The 17,242-nt window shown below is 41.7% G+C and overlaps 1 protein-coding gene across 6 annotated transcripts in view; it reads left to right on the top strand.

Moving 5' to 3' along the window:
- Positions 1-17,242, top strand: part of LOC117777872 (CMP-N-acetylneuraminate-beta-1,4-galactoside alpha-2,3-sialyltransferase-like) — a 50,611-nt gene that overhangs the window by 10,349 nt on the left and 23,020 nt on the right. For 4 of the 6 annotated variants that reach the window (XM_034612920.1, XM_034612919.1, XM_034612918.1 and 1 more), the window contains 6 exons: positions 1,097-1,244; positions 7,720-7,782; positions 8,270-8,311; positions 9,556-9,598; positions 11,781-11,873; positions 15,299-15,393. In XM_034612920.1, the coding sequence (XP_034468811.1) occupies positions 1,136-1,244; positions 7,720-7,782; positions 8,270-8,311; positions 9,556-9,598; positions 11,781-11,873; positions 15,299-15,393 (445 nt within the window). In that variant the 5' untranslated portion in view covers positions 1,097-1,135. The remainder of the gene's footprint in view (positions 1-1,096; positions 1,245-7,719; positions 7,783-8,269; positions 8,312-9,555; positions 9,599-11,780; positions 11,874-15,298; positions 15,394-17,242) is intronic. The other 2 variants (XM_034612921.1, XM_034612922.1) reach the window with 2 other exon arrangements.

Below are 17,242 nucleotides of genomic sequence, written 5' to 3'. Positions count from 1 at the left end.
GGAAGAGAGACGTGCAATAGGGGGAGAATATTTCATTAGTCAAGTCTAGATTGATCAGTATAAATGCCTTACTGTTTAGCAGGTAACTTGTAGAGTATTAACAATTTACCGTCTTATTCGTTAACCTATTGAATTATTGGTTGATGTTTGATTTCATGTAGAGTAGAGTATCATCAACAATTTGCTGTTCATCTGAGAGGACCAATCCTCTGTAGCTTTTTAAATATGCATGGGTTTGCAGCGGTCTTATCTGAGCTCAACTCTGCTCAGACACCTCCCTTTGCCAAAGCTTTTACAGTCCTTCATTTGCACTTAGCAGTCCTCGGGATAAAAGAAAGATGGCCCAGATGGAATATGGTTCATATTTTTTCATCTGAGGAAATTCTGCAAAGCATGCTGTGTTTTAACTGGCCCTGTTGAAGCTGCAGATCATGTTTGGATGGAAAAAAGGCCGGGTGTTGCACATGCTATCATGTTGTCATGTCATGTTTTCTGAAGCAGTGAGGGCGTGGTTTCCTGTAAACTAGTAAGAACGTTACAGTTTTTGAGACGTGTGCAACAGACGCGACTTTCACTATTGATACATGTGCAGCACTTATCTCCACTCAGTGTACCGTCCACTGTTGGACCAAAACAACCACAGACATGGAGTCTTTATTTCTGCTTCTCCTGCTTTAGAAGTTTATCAAGATGTCGCACAAAAATGGGGGAAAATACTGCTCATATTTGTTTTCTTGTTGTACTTTGTAACCGTCTTTGGATTCTATTCTCCAAACACAACTTATTCCTCAAGGCGAGACGATCTAGCTAAAGGAAGACATGTCAAATTCAACCCTGATGGAGTCCGACCACAATTTCTAACACTGCCTTCCAGTCCTCGTGGTTTACACACATCATATTTTCCTCTTACTACATTAGTAATCCCTTTTATCCTCAAGCTGTTTTCAATTCTGGCTCCACCTTTTTCCCTCTTACCTGTTTCCTAATGTTTTTTCTCTCTATCATTGCACCAATGATTTGGTTAGATTTGTGCTGTTGACAGATGGATTTATCTTTGGGGATGTGCTAATACGACATCCTGCTCTCCTCGTTTCAGGTGATGACCTGGATGGTGCGATGTGAATGACTGAAGACCATGAAGCCCACACACAAGCTGCTGTTCGTCCTGTGCCCCATGCTGGTCCTGGGCTTTATTTACTACTCTTCTGGGAAGCTACATCTACACGTGTGGGGCCAGAAGCCTCGTAAGTGACATCACCAGTCTGATTCATTCATCACCTGATCATCCAGCTGTCATAGCCCCTCAGAAATGTAGACAGTTTTATCTGTTTGTATTGAGCATGTCTGTTTGTCTCCGTTTTGCCGTCTGCCTCTCTGTGCTGACTGCCAGTCACCCGTCCATCTATTTCAGTGTTTTTATTCATAGTATTTTGTAGTCTCTCTGCTAAACTGTTAGGATATCAGTCTGTGTTGATGCCGCAAAACCTGCTTGCGTCTGATATTTATTTTATGAGTTTTTCTTCCACTTCACCAGACCACCGGATGTTGTGTGGAGAGCCTAATCTGATTCCCTTGTGCACCCAACATTAGTTACTCCATCTCTGCCACTTTAAATGAGGGGATACACTCGTGTATGTTGTCCGACAGATAGGACAGAGAAATCTGACAGTCTCAACTTACCGTAACCAAACCAATGTGTTAACCATAGAATGGTGATAACCAAGTAGGTTAAAGCTTTTTCTTACTCAATCTTTAACCTCTTACTTACATTCTCTCATCTGCTTTTGTAGATGGGAGGAAATGGTATTTTGAAATTTCGACACCCACAAAATGAAACCCAATGCACTAAACTGCAAATGCAGTTTCACGATGACCTTTATAACACGAGCATGCACGTCCTGCACTTTCTAACTTAAAACATGGATTGTATGTTTGGGTGTAGGACATGACTAAATGTTCCAAGTAATGCTGAATATCCTGAGCTTTTTATTCCATATTTAGAAAGGTAGTTATATGGGACCTGGGTGTTTTATATATTTTTGCTATTTGGCTCAGTTGGAATTATTATATGAAACGGATGATCAGTCATTTTCTACAAACTGATGATGTGTGTGTGTGTGTGTGCTGGGGGGTTATGTCATACTTTGTGGGCACCCTGAAAAAAAATAGCTGTTAAAGTCCAGCAGAGGGGGCTGGAAGATTTGTGAAACTTTTTTTTTGTGTCTGCCTTCTTTATTTTCTATGAAAAATCTCAGGGGGCAGTATTTGGCACAGAAAACTCAAATGTTACTGTTTAGAACAAGACTGAGAGGAACAACGCTGTGTCTTAAGTGTGAAGCTTGGGGGAAATGTTTACCTTCTTCTTCTTTGTTGGGTTTATTGGCGGGTGGCAACCAACGTCAAGGGGCATTCTCCCCATCACAACATCTTTGTGTTGTGTCCTTGATATCCTCACACTGGCGTTGATGTAAAGAAAATAGCCAAGGAAACCTTTTTAATCATAGCCCACCTGTCCTGTTTGGAATAGTCTTGCTCTGAATGAGTAATGAACCTATTTCTGTCAAGTTCACCCTACTCCAAAACAGTCATGTTTATTACAAATGCTTTGGCGGGATTATTTTTCTGTTTTGGCAATGTATTGATTTTATATGGCTTGTTGATGTCAGGACGCTCGGGTGTAATTCCAGCACTTCACACTAAGCACCTCACATCAACAACTGACTCTGCTTCGACTGTTGTATCAGGAATATTTGTGGTAAACTCCATTCAGACGTCTACCTCACTCCCGTGTAAGTCATGGCGAAAAACAGTGTACAGCAAAATAACACATTTCATGACCAACCTGTGTAAAATTCTGTGACATTAGGACAGGGATGATCATCCAGAAAAGAAAAACCTTTACATGTATGTGATAAACCATGTCCAGTGTCAACTAATACTTATTTATTTCCAGCTTCTCCATGCACTACAACCTAATTCCTACACATCATCTCCATCATTTTAACCCACCCATGCCTGTTTGTGGTCTCTTGACATGTAGGCTCTAAGTCAGTGTACATAAATCTCTGTCAACTTAAGTGTTACAAACTGTCTATGTTGTACTTGACTTTGATTGGCCATGCACAGTGTGACATACTATTCATAATACTGTCCAATTTTAGTGGCTGTAACAAACTGCCCCAAAAAGAAACAGAGTACACAGTTTGTATACTGTATGTGACTGACTTAATTTTCTGGTGTCCCCTCCATTACTGGGAAATGGTTTTCTTTAAAATTTCATAAAAAAAAAAAAAAGAACTTCCCCTTTTTGGGTTTTTGTCACTGACAAAACCCCTGATCAACAAAAAGACCTTGGCAGTTTGTGACAAAAGTGTTTCTGTTGCAATACTTTCCTTTTTTTTTTTTTTTAAAGTCAGCAGTTGTGCTCATAATTCTAAAGAAGGGCAGTGAAATGCTTTCAACCTTGTACTGTCATCGGATTGAAATGCTTTGCTATCAGTTTATTTTAATAACCGCATGATACCCTTTGATGTGAAGAGAGCCAAAAGAATGTGCTGCATTTTCTCCCCAGCCCACGGTTCAGCGGCACAGAAAGGAGAGCAGCTTTGATTGCAGTGAGAAATATTGGCTTTCTGCAGTACAGTGGTGCCAGATGTTTGGCTTTAAGAGGGTCAAAGTGGAAAGATGAGCATGTGGACAGTCTCTCCTGCCCTCCTCGCCTGGTCAGCTAAACTACGCTCTTTCTGTGAGGGGATCAAATCTGGATAATCTCTTTTCCTCATTCTTGATTTATAGTGCTCGGGAATAAGTCACTGCTCAATGGATCATATAGAGGCTTATACCCTGCTCACCATATACATCATCATCATGAGTGCCCCTGTAGTTATGTTGGTGGAATTATCTTTGTACTTGTTGAATGATGAGCCATATTAGGACAGTCTTTAATCATGTGTTAATGGTACTGTCAACAAGCCCTTGTCATGATAAGCTGACCTGTGGGAAAATGTGTGTGTTGTGCTTGTAAACATGGGATGTGACAGGAGCTGGGTTTAACCAGCTGCTGTATCCACCAGATGGTCACCACAAAATAGGGGTTGTTCCCTGTCCTGTTCTTCTTCTTTAACCCCAGTGTTATCATTAATCCAGACTGGTTTAAAGTGGCTGTATTTACGTTTTTGCGATTACCTACGCCAATGTTGGCATTTCATTTTTTTACTCAACAAGATGAACATCAATGTTATCTGTTGTCTTGTTTCCGTTTCACATTTTCTTTTCTTCTTCGCAAGTTAGCATGCTAACTAGCCCCGGTGGGACAGCCTCGATAATTTTTTTCCCCCTCTTACCAGTTTAGATCAAACCCTGCCCCCCTTCTGCATTGGTCAGGGTTAGGGCTTCAGTGGTTTTGTGGAGTTATATTTTGTTTTCTCAACTGAGGTGTGTGAAGGCCTGGGCCTACCCTACCTCTGATTGGTTAAAATTTAGGCAAGAAGCCTTTACCCACCTCAGTGGGAAAAAAACTCAGTTGCGGTTTAACTTGGAAAAGCAATAGATGCAGTCAGTCTCGTCACTTTCTGATGGCAAGTCACTGTAGTCGGTGTAGATGGAAGAAGCCTCTTTCTGTGACAGAGAAAACCCCAATGGTGTAATGCCTGAAGTCTTGATCAGATCAGTGCTGAATTCGCTTCCCCAGCGTGTCTTTTAATTTAAATTTATTTTGACACTGCCTTGTCACCCTGAGTGTCAATTTCACAGCAGTTTCATGTGACAGTTGTCATTCCTTTGTTAGCTGGAGTGGATATTTGAACCTTGTAAGGCTCGAGTGATGAGGGGCTCACCTTACCAGTGTCCTTTCAACAGTCTTCTTTTTTCCACCTTTTATGTTTTTAAAGTTGTACTCATTAAGTCGCGGCTCCAGCAGAGTTCTCAGTCAAGGTGATTACCTGCCACTTCTCTCTGGTTGTATTATTGTTTTTCTTTCAGTCTCGTTCAATTCTAAAACCACAACTAAAGCCTGGTCAGCTCTGATGAAATAAATTCACACAATCTGCTCTGTCACTGTGTTAAAATGACAAACATCATCAGGTTGTTGATGAAGCGAACTTTATATCATCCCTGTTAATACTGGTTTTAGTTTCAATGTATTCAATTCCAATACAGCTATTGAGCTGTAGTCATGTTTTGTTTGTGTAAAAACTTTTGATCTGATTTCATTGACTATTCCCAGTGCAGCAGGGCAGGAATAATTGAAGCATTTATGGGATGCAATCAAATCAATAACTGTTTAATTGTCTGAACAGAAATCAGAAGTACACATTAGTAGAAATAACATGTCTGACGTTTGTAAGTGATTCAGAGTTAAGACAACAGGAATGGCTTCAAAGTTGCAATTTTTAAAAAGGTTCACTTACTAGTAGTGGTGCACCGATGTATCGGCCGTATATCGGTAGCCCCCCCCCCCCCCCTGTTAAACCTTTGTGCGGTTCACATGGGCTGCGAAGCGCCGTGCGAGCGAGTGTATCGCGCCAGGAAACAGACTGAAAAATGATTTTAAACGATATAAATGACATATTTGATATGATATAAATGATCAAATATGCATCCCATACTTTGTATTCCCCTTCTGTTGTCCTGGAGTTTTAATTTTCCCAATTTTCCCAATCACATAATTAAATGTCCCCCTCTGCCCATCCACTACAGCCACACAAGCAGTCATATAGATAAAAAGAGAGAGAGGGGGGGGCTAAAGGCTTGCTTGGAGAATACGTCATTTACCCCCGACACCCGACATTGAACGGGTTACATACAACAACAAGCGGAGAACCGCGGGCTGACCGACGCGGAGAAATGCGGGTCCGGTGTGAACAGCCAGGCGGCTGCGCGCTTGAGAATAACGCTGCGCGGCGCGGGGCGGCGCTTCAGCGCCCGGTGTAAACCCGGCGTTACACACCAAGAAGGCCACATGCAAGTAATAAACAAATATCGGTATCGGTATCGGCTATCGGCTAGATTGTTGTTTTAAATATCGGTATCGGTATCGGCCAAGAATTTCCATATCGGTGCATCCCTACTTACTAGACATTTTCTGGAACCTATAACCACATCTCATGGCCTTCATCAGCAAATGGATTTTACTTGTAGTTTGGGATATTGTAACTTACTGTCACTTGATAACAGGTGGTCATACATTAGCATAGCCCTTTTATAATTAACTGGTGCTCGTAACAGGAACACCACCATCCTCAGCGTGTTACATCACACTTGAAATTAACACCCACAGGTTGATTAAAAAAATGTGTGTCACAACCCAAGCTGCTTATAGCTTTTTTTTTTTTCTCATTGCAGTAGCCAACAATATATAACTTCACTTCTAACCCATTGTATTCCCCCTGACAACTACTTTTCTAAAATAATTGAAGTGGTTCATAATTTTTTTTTATTATGAGTAAATGATAAATCCAGTTGTTTACTAAGAAGAGATGTATCTACACGGACACCAATATTCTGATGTTAGCCTGATTGATCGAACAACAGTCTGAATAAGATCACACTCAGAATAAGTAATAATCAATTTGAGACATGTGGCGGTTCTGACCTTAGTCACATTATGTAGACATCTATACGAGTTTTCTCAACATTTTATGACATCGACGCACATCAGTTACCGACTGCTTGATGCTGCATGCGCTGGGTTCAATTGTAAACAAGAAGAAGTACACAATGCTGATGTGAGTCATAATCAGACTTTAACATGTAAACTGGAATAGGAATGAAATATTTTATTTGAAACTCATGATGTTTCATTCAGAACAAGGTCAATGAATATTAGTGTCCATGTAAACGTAGTCACCAATTCTGAGTATGTAATTTTTCCAAAATAGCTTCATGGGAATTGTTTTATACTTCTGATCAAAAAATCTATAAGGATGTATAATCCTTCCTCTTGTCATTTTCAGTTCCTCTTTCGCAGTAATGTCAGCAAGGGCTCAAGGAGTGTGTGTGCTACTGAGAATATCTTCTGCTTGGTTTAAGCATTGGCCATTGCCTTCTCTTGTCTCTGAACTGTAGCTATGCGTCTTCACAGAATTACCTGAGGCAGGTTTACTGTGACTGGGGAATTATGATCTGCCAGAAGCCCTCATGGAGAGACCGTGTTAGCATTTGTGGAATCTTTTTTTTTTTCTAAGAGAACTTTTCATCCTTGATCTGTTTTGAAGAGGGCTCAGTGGTTTTGTCGTACATATTTGTTGGTATTTGGGAAGTGACAGTGCAGCTGTCCTCTGATTTATTGTGATGGGAGCAATAGAAGCATATTTATTTTTCTATTAAAATCTGTGTGGGTTATTGTTTGAAGCAAAACACCTTAATCAAAGGTCCTTTGTCATATCTTTTTAAGAAAATAAATTATAATTGAAAAGGGAATGTACAGCAGTTTCTAATGTCTGAGCAACAAACACAACTCTAATCATATTCTGATATAATATATCGTTACTTTTGGCTTTTTTTGTTTGTGTGTGCGCCTGCTGTTTGTATGCATCTGTTTTTGTGCACAGCCACTGTCTGTGTTTTGCTGAAGCTGATGTTGAAAACGTTTATTTAATTTTTTACATTCTGAGTACTTGGTGTTGTTTAATAGTTGTATGGTTATCATTAATAGTGGCTTCCAATCTTCTACATTGATGACAAACTTACTTCAGTGTCTTAACCCCCTTTTGTTTACAGACAGTGATGCAGAAGAGACAACTGTAGTCCTGACTAAAGGGGCTGAAGTGAAAAGAATTACAGGTAGAGGCAATGAGACTGCCTTTATGTACTGGTTGACTTCTATGAAGTGGGTGATTTAATCTGGGCTGCTGAGATATTTTGTCCTATGGAATTACAATCCCTGCTAACTCAACAATGAACGCTTTCCCATTTTTCCACTTTCACCTCCCTATCACCATCTGTATCTTTGTTTAATTTTACAAAATGTTTGTGCTCAGTCACTCATTTAATCCTTATGGGTAACTCGGTGTACCACCATAATAATCGCAAAATCACAACGGGGGCTTTCTGCAGTTAATTTTCCACTTCATTGGGCTTTTCATCTTTGAATAAAGATTGGGTGGCAGCATTATAATTCAACCCACTCGGATTAAAGCTACTAACCTCTGCTCCTCCTCGTCCTCTTCTTACTCCGTAATGTCTCACATTCGCGGTTGGCTTAAATCTCAAGTCCACTGCCATAACAGACAGACCTCAAACGGTGCTAACTGGAGCTTTTGTGTTGCAGCGGTGGAACCAGACATCAGCGTGGGACGAATAGTAGGCTCAGGTACATCGGCAGCCCCACCAACCTAACTCTTTCTCATCTTTGTTGTCCCTCTGGGGTTCGAAAGAAAATTACAGTGTTTTAAAACCCTGCAATACTACCCAGCTGCCACATTTGGAATGGGGCGGCATTATCATGTTTTCCTAACATGGAAAGCTGAGTAAATTCATCAAATACTGAATATGACAAAAAGTGAGGGGTCGATCTTCTGCTCAGTCATCGTCCTCCTTTTGATCCAGTGTGTGATACACCACTGCCCTCTGTTGTCTCAGCTCAGTAACAAATCTTTGGCAAGTGAAGCAGTTTGCAGGAGTTTTGATGCAATAATTCTGTAAGGTTCCAAAGACCGAAATCTTTCTTACTGTAAGGACCGCAGCCCCTTTAATTTTTTCCTAAGCTGTTTTCCTTGATTCAGCCCCCCTCTGGCTGCCTTATGCTTCTCAACAGACACATAACGCACACACACACTCGCATGCACACACACACACAGTCACACACTCATCTTGGCTGCTATGGCAAAGTCCCCGTCATCCAGGGCAGTGCTTGGATCCCTCCCTAACCAGCCTTCATGCATTCCCATTGTCCTTTTTTCTTTATCTTTCTCCTCCAGCTTCTCTGTGAAGACAAGATCCGCAACCACAGGAGTAATACCGGGTCTATTCCTACTTTCAACTAATACTCATGTTAAACCTAGTCATACTAATGCTATTACAGCAGTTTATAGACGGAAATTAATATAATAGTACTTGTTAAGCGTTTTTTTAGACAATGTATGCATCATTGTAAAGACTGCTGCAGATGCTTAAATTATGTAATTGAACATTTAAATATTTATCTCCTAGTTTTCTGTGCTTCTCTGTCTTCTACCTCAGTGCTTCACCAGGCACCTATTGGCTGCCCCTTTGGTTGACCATAGGTGATCTCTTTAACTTCTTTTCTAACTTTATTTTAAACTCAACAGATTGTTTTGGCTGGCTTCTCCCTAACCTCTGCTTGTCTTGTTTGTCACAACTTCTAATGCTTTTACTTTTGACATTTGCCATTTGTTTTTTTTCTCTGTGAAAGATGCACAGATTTGTTAACTACAGCTAAATGAGCTGATAGTTGAAATTGCGTAGCCTGGATGACCCGTGCTCATGAACCAACTACATCAAGTGTTCCACCCCAAAGGTGCCATTTGTTTTTCGACGTACTTCCCTTTTAGACGTGTGTGGTAACTGTGTTTCTGTTTCTGCTTTCTTCTCCAGTGTATGATAAGCAGGGCTTTCTGCTGCAGCTGGACACAAAATTGTGAGTATATATATTTTTTTCTAGTAAACACATCTTCCATTTAATTTAAAACATTTTGCGATTCTCCATCCTGTACTGTGTGGGATACTTGTTATATATTGACCAGCTGAATCCCCAGTTAGACTTGAACTCCCATTAGTTAACATGTGTTTTACAGCTAAACACTTATTTTATACAATTTCAGGTTGATCAATGGGAAAACATGAAAAAATGTAAACCTTCAGCCATTTCATCTCACTAGAGTTTTTTAATAAACATGCAGCATCTCATTGGAGTCCTAACTATAGCCTGGCGACAAATGCTCAAATGCGATTGGTGGTCTGAGTAATACATTTCGAAATTAGTGTAGTTTCTCTCCAGAGCGGCTGTGGTTCGTCAGAGTAAGAACATGCTACCTTGAGTCATTATGTAGCTGTCATTGTGTCAGCGTGTCTCTTGATATGTGTATAATTCCCTGAATTGGTTTGACACTCTTAATAATCATACGCTGCCATCACCACCCCGGCTCTCAGAGGGCATGTCTGTCCACACTCTGCACACACACTGTAAGCACTATGTCACTACACACTTATGGTGGTTTTCACATGGGTTGAGTTTATCTAATACGGCTCCCTACATGTCTGCAGTGTCATTAATTACACCATTACTGCACATGCATACAATTCATCTTAAATCCAGTAATTAGTTTTGTGACTGACTGATATAAAAGTGCCCCATATATTTCTTTCTCACCAAACTGTTTACCACCTTGAAACCAGTAAAGCTGCAAGTGAAAAACATTGGCAGGATTGAAATGTGGCTGTGGGAGAGGAGGTAGAGAGGGTGGTTCACTCATCGAGAGGTCATGGTTCCATTCCCAGCTCCTCCAATTAGCATGGGAACAACAAACTGGCCCGTGTGTGTGTGTACTTGTATAGATATCTTTTGTGAGGACCATTTTGAGCCTAGAACCTACAGAGTGAGGAGATTTTGGGCGGTTCTCACTTTCTGACCCACTTTCAACTTGCTTTAAGTATTCGGGTTAGAATTAGGTTTAAGTGAGGGTGAGGGATTTAGTTGTGAGGGTTAAGGTTGGGGTAAGGGGCTAGGGATAGCAATATGCTAATGAGTGTCCTCACTAAGATAGAAGTACAACTGTGTGTGTGCGTTAAGCTGCTCTCAGTCAGTTGCTATGACATTCTCCTGTCAGCCCCCCCCCCCCCCCCCCCCAATGAAAAAACTTGGTAAATGTCCAATTAATTTCTAATTGAGCGCGTGTGAGAACACACCAGGAAATTCTTTGGAGGATTTTTTGGGAGCGAGGGGGCGTGTTGATTTATGTTTCTAACACGCAACGGATGAAAAAAAGACACAAAGAATACAAGCATCTCGGGATAAAACAGAAATGTCATAGAAATAGAAGATGCAGAAGAAATTGTCAACTGGGTAAGACGAGATTTAACAGCTTTTGGTGATACGGGCCAAAGACGGTTTTGATGTGCTGGAAACAAAAGCATGGGATCCCTGCAGCAGAATTTATATATTGCATCCTGCCTCCTGCATTCTGTGCCACCCCTCGCCTGTACACTCACGAGAATTTTCTGTTTTTTTAAACGCATCTGATGTCCTTCATATGTGGAAGGCAAACTGTAGAGAAAAATCTGGGCACATTTTCCAGGGTTCATGTCTGAAAACGGCCTTAGTGAAGTGCTGTATGACTGTGACCTGTAGTTTAAAGAGCTTTTATTGGTCGACAAGAGCAATATCCATGCAGTCCACGTACCACTTCAAACTGTGCATGAGTAGGCCCCAGTCAAGCTTGTTCATGTGCCATCTTTGGTTTTGGGCCTCACATAGTGCAAAGACAGGGCCTCTCTCCCTTCTCCCTGTTTATTTGAACTGGATCCATGGCATTCATCAGGTTATTAATGATCACACTAGTAATCGGGAGGTTCGAGTTTAAGCACTGCCAGTGTGATTATTTGAACAAGGCCTCTCTGCTTTGTCTCGCCACACACAGGTGATATTCTGAGCTGTTGCTGAGTTCTCCAACTTCCTCAGCAACCCGTTTCCCTATCTCCATAAGCGGATTGTTTGACAAGCTCAGCGTTTGAGGCTTTGAAATGTGTCAGTTTGATTGATAATCAGTTAATCATGATGCATCTGATTAATTTCTCTCTCTCTGTGTTCTGTGAATGTGCAGGCCACTGGAGTTGGCGTACAAGTATGGTAACCTCAGCGAAGGAGTGTGCAAGCCAGGATACGCAGCAGCCAAGATGACCACCATCTATCCTAAGTGAGGAGGATTGCCTGCTCTTTCACACTTCATTTCAGATAAACGGGGTGGAAATGCATTGATTGTCCTCGAGTGTACATTCTCTAAACCGAGACTCCTTTTTGAAATATAAGAAGTTCACATGCACAACCAGGAGCTGCACAAACAAATCATTTTATTTGCATGTCAGGACGAGAATAGCTCAAACTTTTACTCAAGCATACCAAGATGCATGATGTCATTTCTCAAGCCAACTGGGCCTTTAGGGGGTTTGAGTCAGAAACCGAGAAGCCCCCACATTCCTCCACAATCTCCCCCAGTTTCAGTCATGTTTCTATCATCTTCTCCTCCGCCACAAAAACTCAACTGTGTCCTTGTGATCTCCCCCCGTCTCACAAAAGAACCTTTGTCGCTTGAGTACAAGGTCTCTCATCTTTCCTCTGTCATATCCTAGAGCGCAAGAGGCGTCCTCTATGAACAGCAACGACCAACTTCCTGTCCTGACTCATCATGAGTTTCCTCGTACCCAGCCCACACAATTAACACAGTCCTCCACGGCCCTCTCTGATGTCATCGACTCTTTTGATTTTCCTCCATGCCTCCATTTGCTGCCCATCTCGGCTCCATCTATAGGACATTGTCCCATTAGCATTCTTGGAGCTAAGCTAATAGAGGGGCAATTTTCCACACTACTGAACAATAGCCACTTGCACTTCAATGCAGTTCCTGACCTAGTTACTTGGGAAATTTGAATTTCAAATGTTGAACCTGATTTATCTCTCGACTTAAGATGCAGTCCGAAGCATTTGATGAGAAAAAAGTTTCACAATAAATTTATAATATGCACCTCAACACCCATATGTGATGCACAGTATGGAAGGAATTGATTGCGCATGTTTTCCTACACACAGACATAAGCAGCACTTTTGGCTGTAAATTGCAGCACTGCATAACGAGACGGACAAAGCAGTTTTTCGTAGAACTGCCCTCTCCCTGTATCTGAGAGGCTACATGTTAACAATGTCCTCCCTCATAACAACTTCCTCTAATCAGCCGCACGTGTCGGATCAAAGTTCTGTACAACACTGAACCCCCACTGGGATCCTTGTGATTACTACCACCTTCAACTCAGTCACACACAGGTCAATGAGGACAATTAATGCCGCACACTGCTCCACGTTGTGCATATGTATGTATTTGTATGCACGAGTGTGTGGTAAAATGTACACAGCCATGCAGAATGTGTAATTGTGATTTGTTGTGTCCTATTTGCGAGGAGCCAAACAATTAACAACTTGTTTTTTATCATCTCAACCCACTTTTTACTTTTGCTAGACAAAAACAAATCTGTGGAAATGTTCCTGTTAGCATTTTATCTAAATAGGAGTGGTCTACAGTTTAGCTGTTAGAGAAAACCTACTTAACCTCTCGCAGTGAGGTCCTGAAGCTCCCCCCCTCTAATCATCTCCTGCTTCCTCCGTGTTCGCCTTCTCCGAAGGCCCCTGCCCCCGTAGAGTCCAATTTATTTTCCACACCTCCCCTCCCCTCCCCTCTGCTTTACCCAAAACTGTTTGCATTGGAGCCCTAAATCAAGTCTTGACAGTGAACTTGAAGCAGCACGGTTATAAAAATATTGCCAGTGAGAGATGGACCCGGCAAAGGAAGCGAGCACAATGCATCCCTGCCTGTTGGCTGTTTTGGGAGCCCTCACTTTTTATTTAACAACAAGCAGCCCCCTGTCTCTACTTTATCAGGATGTCAGTGACTGACTGTCGGTCAGGGTTCAGTGATCCTGTGTTATTTATAGCCCCTCACGGCCTCAGTCTTGGCTTTAATGAATCTCCATTTGTTTTGGCAGGATTGATGTGTGTGTGTGTGTGTGTGTGTGTGTGTGCGTGTGCATGGGTGTGTGTCAGGTGATATGAGGAGACCAGAGAGCCATACATACTTCTCCGCTTGAGTCTCTGCTCTGCTGCTGTAAAGCTGGGGGGATAATGAGGGGATCAAAGACTTATTAGGGTGCTTGGAAGAGGTTGTCCGGAAGGCCTCCCAATAATGTCATCCATGTTTGGTCACTGTGCCTCAAATCTCCACATCGTCCTTGTGAACCAACGGCAGCGTTACGTTGAGTCCAGAATTTAAAATGTCTCTTTCTCACGAGTACATGCTGTCGCAGACACAATTCAAGGTTGATGAGAATGAAAAACCATTCGTGTGTTTTGTGCAGCCAACCATCAGCCCTTCAGCAAGATGCACTAGTCTTGTTCTCATTTGGTTTCGTTCCAGTTAATGCAGCTGTACAACAATCCCTGTAACTGTCTTTTATCATCAACACAATAAGACACACCATTTCTATCGATCTCTGCCCATCATTGTTTTCTCTGTCCTGAAAGTTCATTTAGTTCTTTCATTAAAGTTGTACAAGTATATCAAAGATGATCCATGAATGTCTAAGTCAGAAAAGAGACAATGCTCTCCACTTGTGCCCCCTCCCAGGCCTGACAGCAGGTCATGAAAACACACATCCATCCTGCAGCCACACTCCAAAGGTGACACGTAGCCCAGCACTCGGGTCGCAGGCGTGACTAAGAGGAAATGGCTTCTTTTGATTTCAGTACAGCAATTAATCAAAGACGGACCCGCGCGCCCACACTCGTACAGACACACAGGATGAGGAAGAGGTGATGCTGGAAGCAGCAGTTCATGGGGCATTTCAAACATTGATCACAGGTGTATTTTTGAATATTGGGCTAAATTTGTTTTAATATTGCAGGATGACTGGCTTCTCGCTTGATTTAATTTGAAGCTGTGTTCTCCATCTTGGGCAAACGCAGACCTTTTCTATTTCAGGCTCAAGCCTCTGAGACGGTTCTCGTTGGAGAACAACTTCCTCCTCATTTAGTTTGTAGGAACAGTCTTGCCCAAGATCGTTTGAGGAGTAGCATTCTGGCAGGAGTATGTTGTCTCTGCAGATTTATCAAAACTGTGCGTCAGCTGTGATTTAGACTTGGGTGGAGAGGTTGTGTCGATGGGGTTATACACTGCAGCTGCCGGTTGTGTCTCTCCCTGCCTCTCAGCTTGTATTGCCTTCTTAGTTTTTATCTACCATGCCAATGTGCTTGTTTTGGGAAACTCTCCCAGGGCACAGGAGCTTGGAAAGCTATTAGAATAATGACAGCGGAACAAGTGAATTTAGTTTTTATCTCTTTGTGGCTTAAACCTTGCCCAGGACATTAACACTGTAGTCACAAGTGGAGAAGATTTTTACGGGAATCCAAAGAGTTTGTGTAGAGGAGAAAAGGTGTGGTGGGGCAAATCACAAAAAAATGAATAGTTCTCGATGACCAATCTATGATGGAAAGTTAATATTACAATATGATGTTCTTTCCCTGCTGATGAACCTTTTCTCTCTCTCACCTTCTTTCCTTCTGTTCCCTCCCCTGCAGGTTCATGAAACCAGCGCCCATGTTTCTTGATCGGAACTTCAAACGTCTCGCAAAAGTCGGCAGTTACTTACCCCCATTTGGCTTTAAAACGCAAGGTAAGAAATACTCATGTCACTTGCCCTTTGTCTTTAAAAACACAACAGCTTCTATTACCACTTTTTGATAGTATACATGCTTGCATTAAAGGAGTGTCCCAACAGTTAATATGGAGGATTCACAACAAGCCACAAAAAAGGTTTAATTCATCAGCCGGAACAGAGATACCCTAACTTTTAGTGCTAAATATAGTTGAAGCTCCAAGGCCACTGATTACTATATTTCCCTTAATACAATTTCCTTGTATCTTTCCTTAGACCTCCTGCCTCCAAAATACCTATTTTACTCGAACTCCACACCTTGGGCTCTATTTAAACGATCTAAGTGCATGGTCTAAAGTGCCTGGCACAAGTCCTTGTGTGGTGTGTCCAAATCTAATTTAGCTAGTTTAGTGGGAGGGGAAAAAAGGTTGCTACACCGGGCACATTAGATTAAGAGAGTAAGTACAACGTTTTAAAAGGTTGTACTTACTCTCTTAATCATGGGTGTGCCTTGGGTGCTATGTGTAATATAACAATTAGAGTGGCATCTTCCATTCTTTTTAAAAGCCAGGTGTGCTTGCATCTTGGCAGATTTCTATTATAATGGTGGATTTGCCAGGTGGCAAGACAGAACACTTCTCCGAAACCGTTTCATGTTATGCACGAGCAGATCAGCTGTGTGTAGTAACAAGCAGAGTAGATGACAGCTGGAAAATGACAACTGTGTTGGTAATAAACTCCATTCACCCATTATCTATACGGCTTATCCTTTAAGGTTAATGGGGGGGGGCTAGAGCAAATTCTAGGTGAGATCCACAGGGGGCACATGCAAATTCCACACAGAAAGATTTAATGCCATAACTATGTGAGACAATAGTGAACCACTGCACCACCATGCCGCCCCCTGGAATTTTGCATGGATTGTTCTCTGGAAATTCTGTGAAAATTTCAAAGCACCCTATATCACAATGTTAAAGAAATAGGGGGGAAAAAATCCAGGATCTTCCCCTGATCTGGATCTGCACCAAAATTAAATGGGTTCTTCCCTGAACTATGCCACATTATTCCAACAAGTTTGATTTATTGTTAGTTAATTTTCGAATAAACAAAGACGGATGAAAATACAACCTCCTTGGTGTGGTGGAGGCAATAACCTATTAAAAAGCTTCATCCAGAGACACAGAAGACGTTCTCCTGTTTTCTCATGTGGTGTAGTGTTTGTTGTGATTACTAAGCTTAGCTCTATGTGTAATATCTGTGGAGTGTCCCTTTTTTAACGCCAGTAACGATCCTGTGTTCTCAGTGCAATGATTGTTATGGGGTTTAGATGCTGTGTCGAGGCATGACAGTGGCTTCATGGTTGAGCACTTTTTTTGACGGCACCGCCTGGTAACTCAAAGTACTAAACCATCTGATTGCGCTGGTATCAAACCCAGTTTTTTTTTATGGTTTTGTTCCGCGTTGCTAACATTACACTAAATACAGGTGATGAAATTACAAGGAAGGGCTGCCAACTCTCTACCCACCAGGTATCATCTGGCTCTTCATATGTATCTACTTATCCAAGCTGTCGCTATCTCTTCGGATTTTGGCTTTGCAGCCTGATAGTCAGACTGAACAGTCTTATTTCGTTTTTTATATTTTCATTTGCAGAAACAATATCAAGAATCTGTTGTATTATCCCAGAGTATGAAACCAAGCTATTTTATCCAAATACCCTTTTTTGAGCTCTTTTCATCATGAAGGTTTCACTCTGATGGTTGAGATGTGGAAAATATTAAAGTTCTGCTTTTTGCACTTTCATCATTTGCAGAATATATTTTGCCAAATGGTTGTGACCGTGTTTGTGTCTGAGAGCTAATACATC

This window comes from Hippoglossus hippoglossus, chromosome 17 (assembly GCF_009819705.1).
Source record: "Hippoglossus hippoglossus isolate fHipHip1 chromosome 17, fHipHip1.pri, whole genome shotgun sequence".
In the NCBI taxonomy this organism is placed as follows: domain Eukaryota; kingdom Metazoa; phylum Chordata; class Actinopteri; order Pleuronectiformes; family Pleuronectidae; genus Hippoglossus; species Hippoglossus hippoglossus.
The sequence above is the reverse complement of the archived record's forward strand: the minus strand, read 5'-3'. Positions and strand labels throughout refer to the sequence as shown.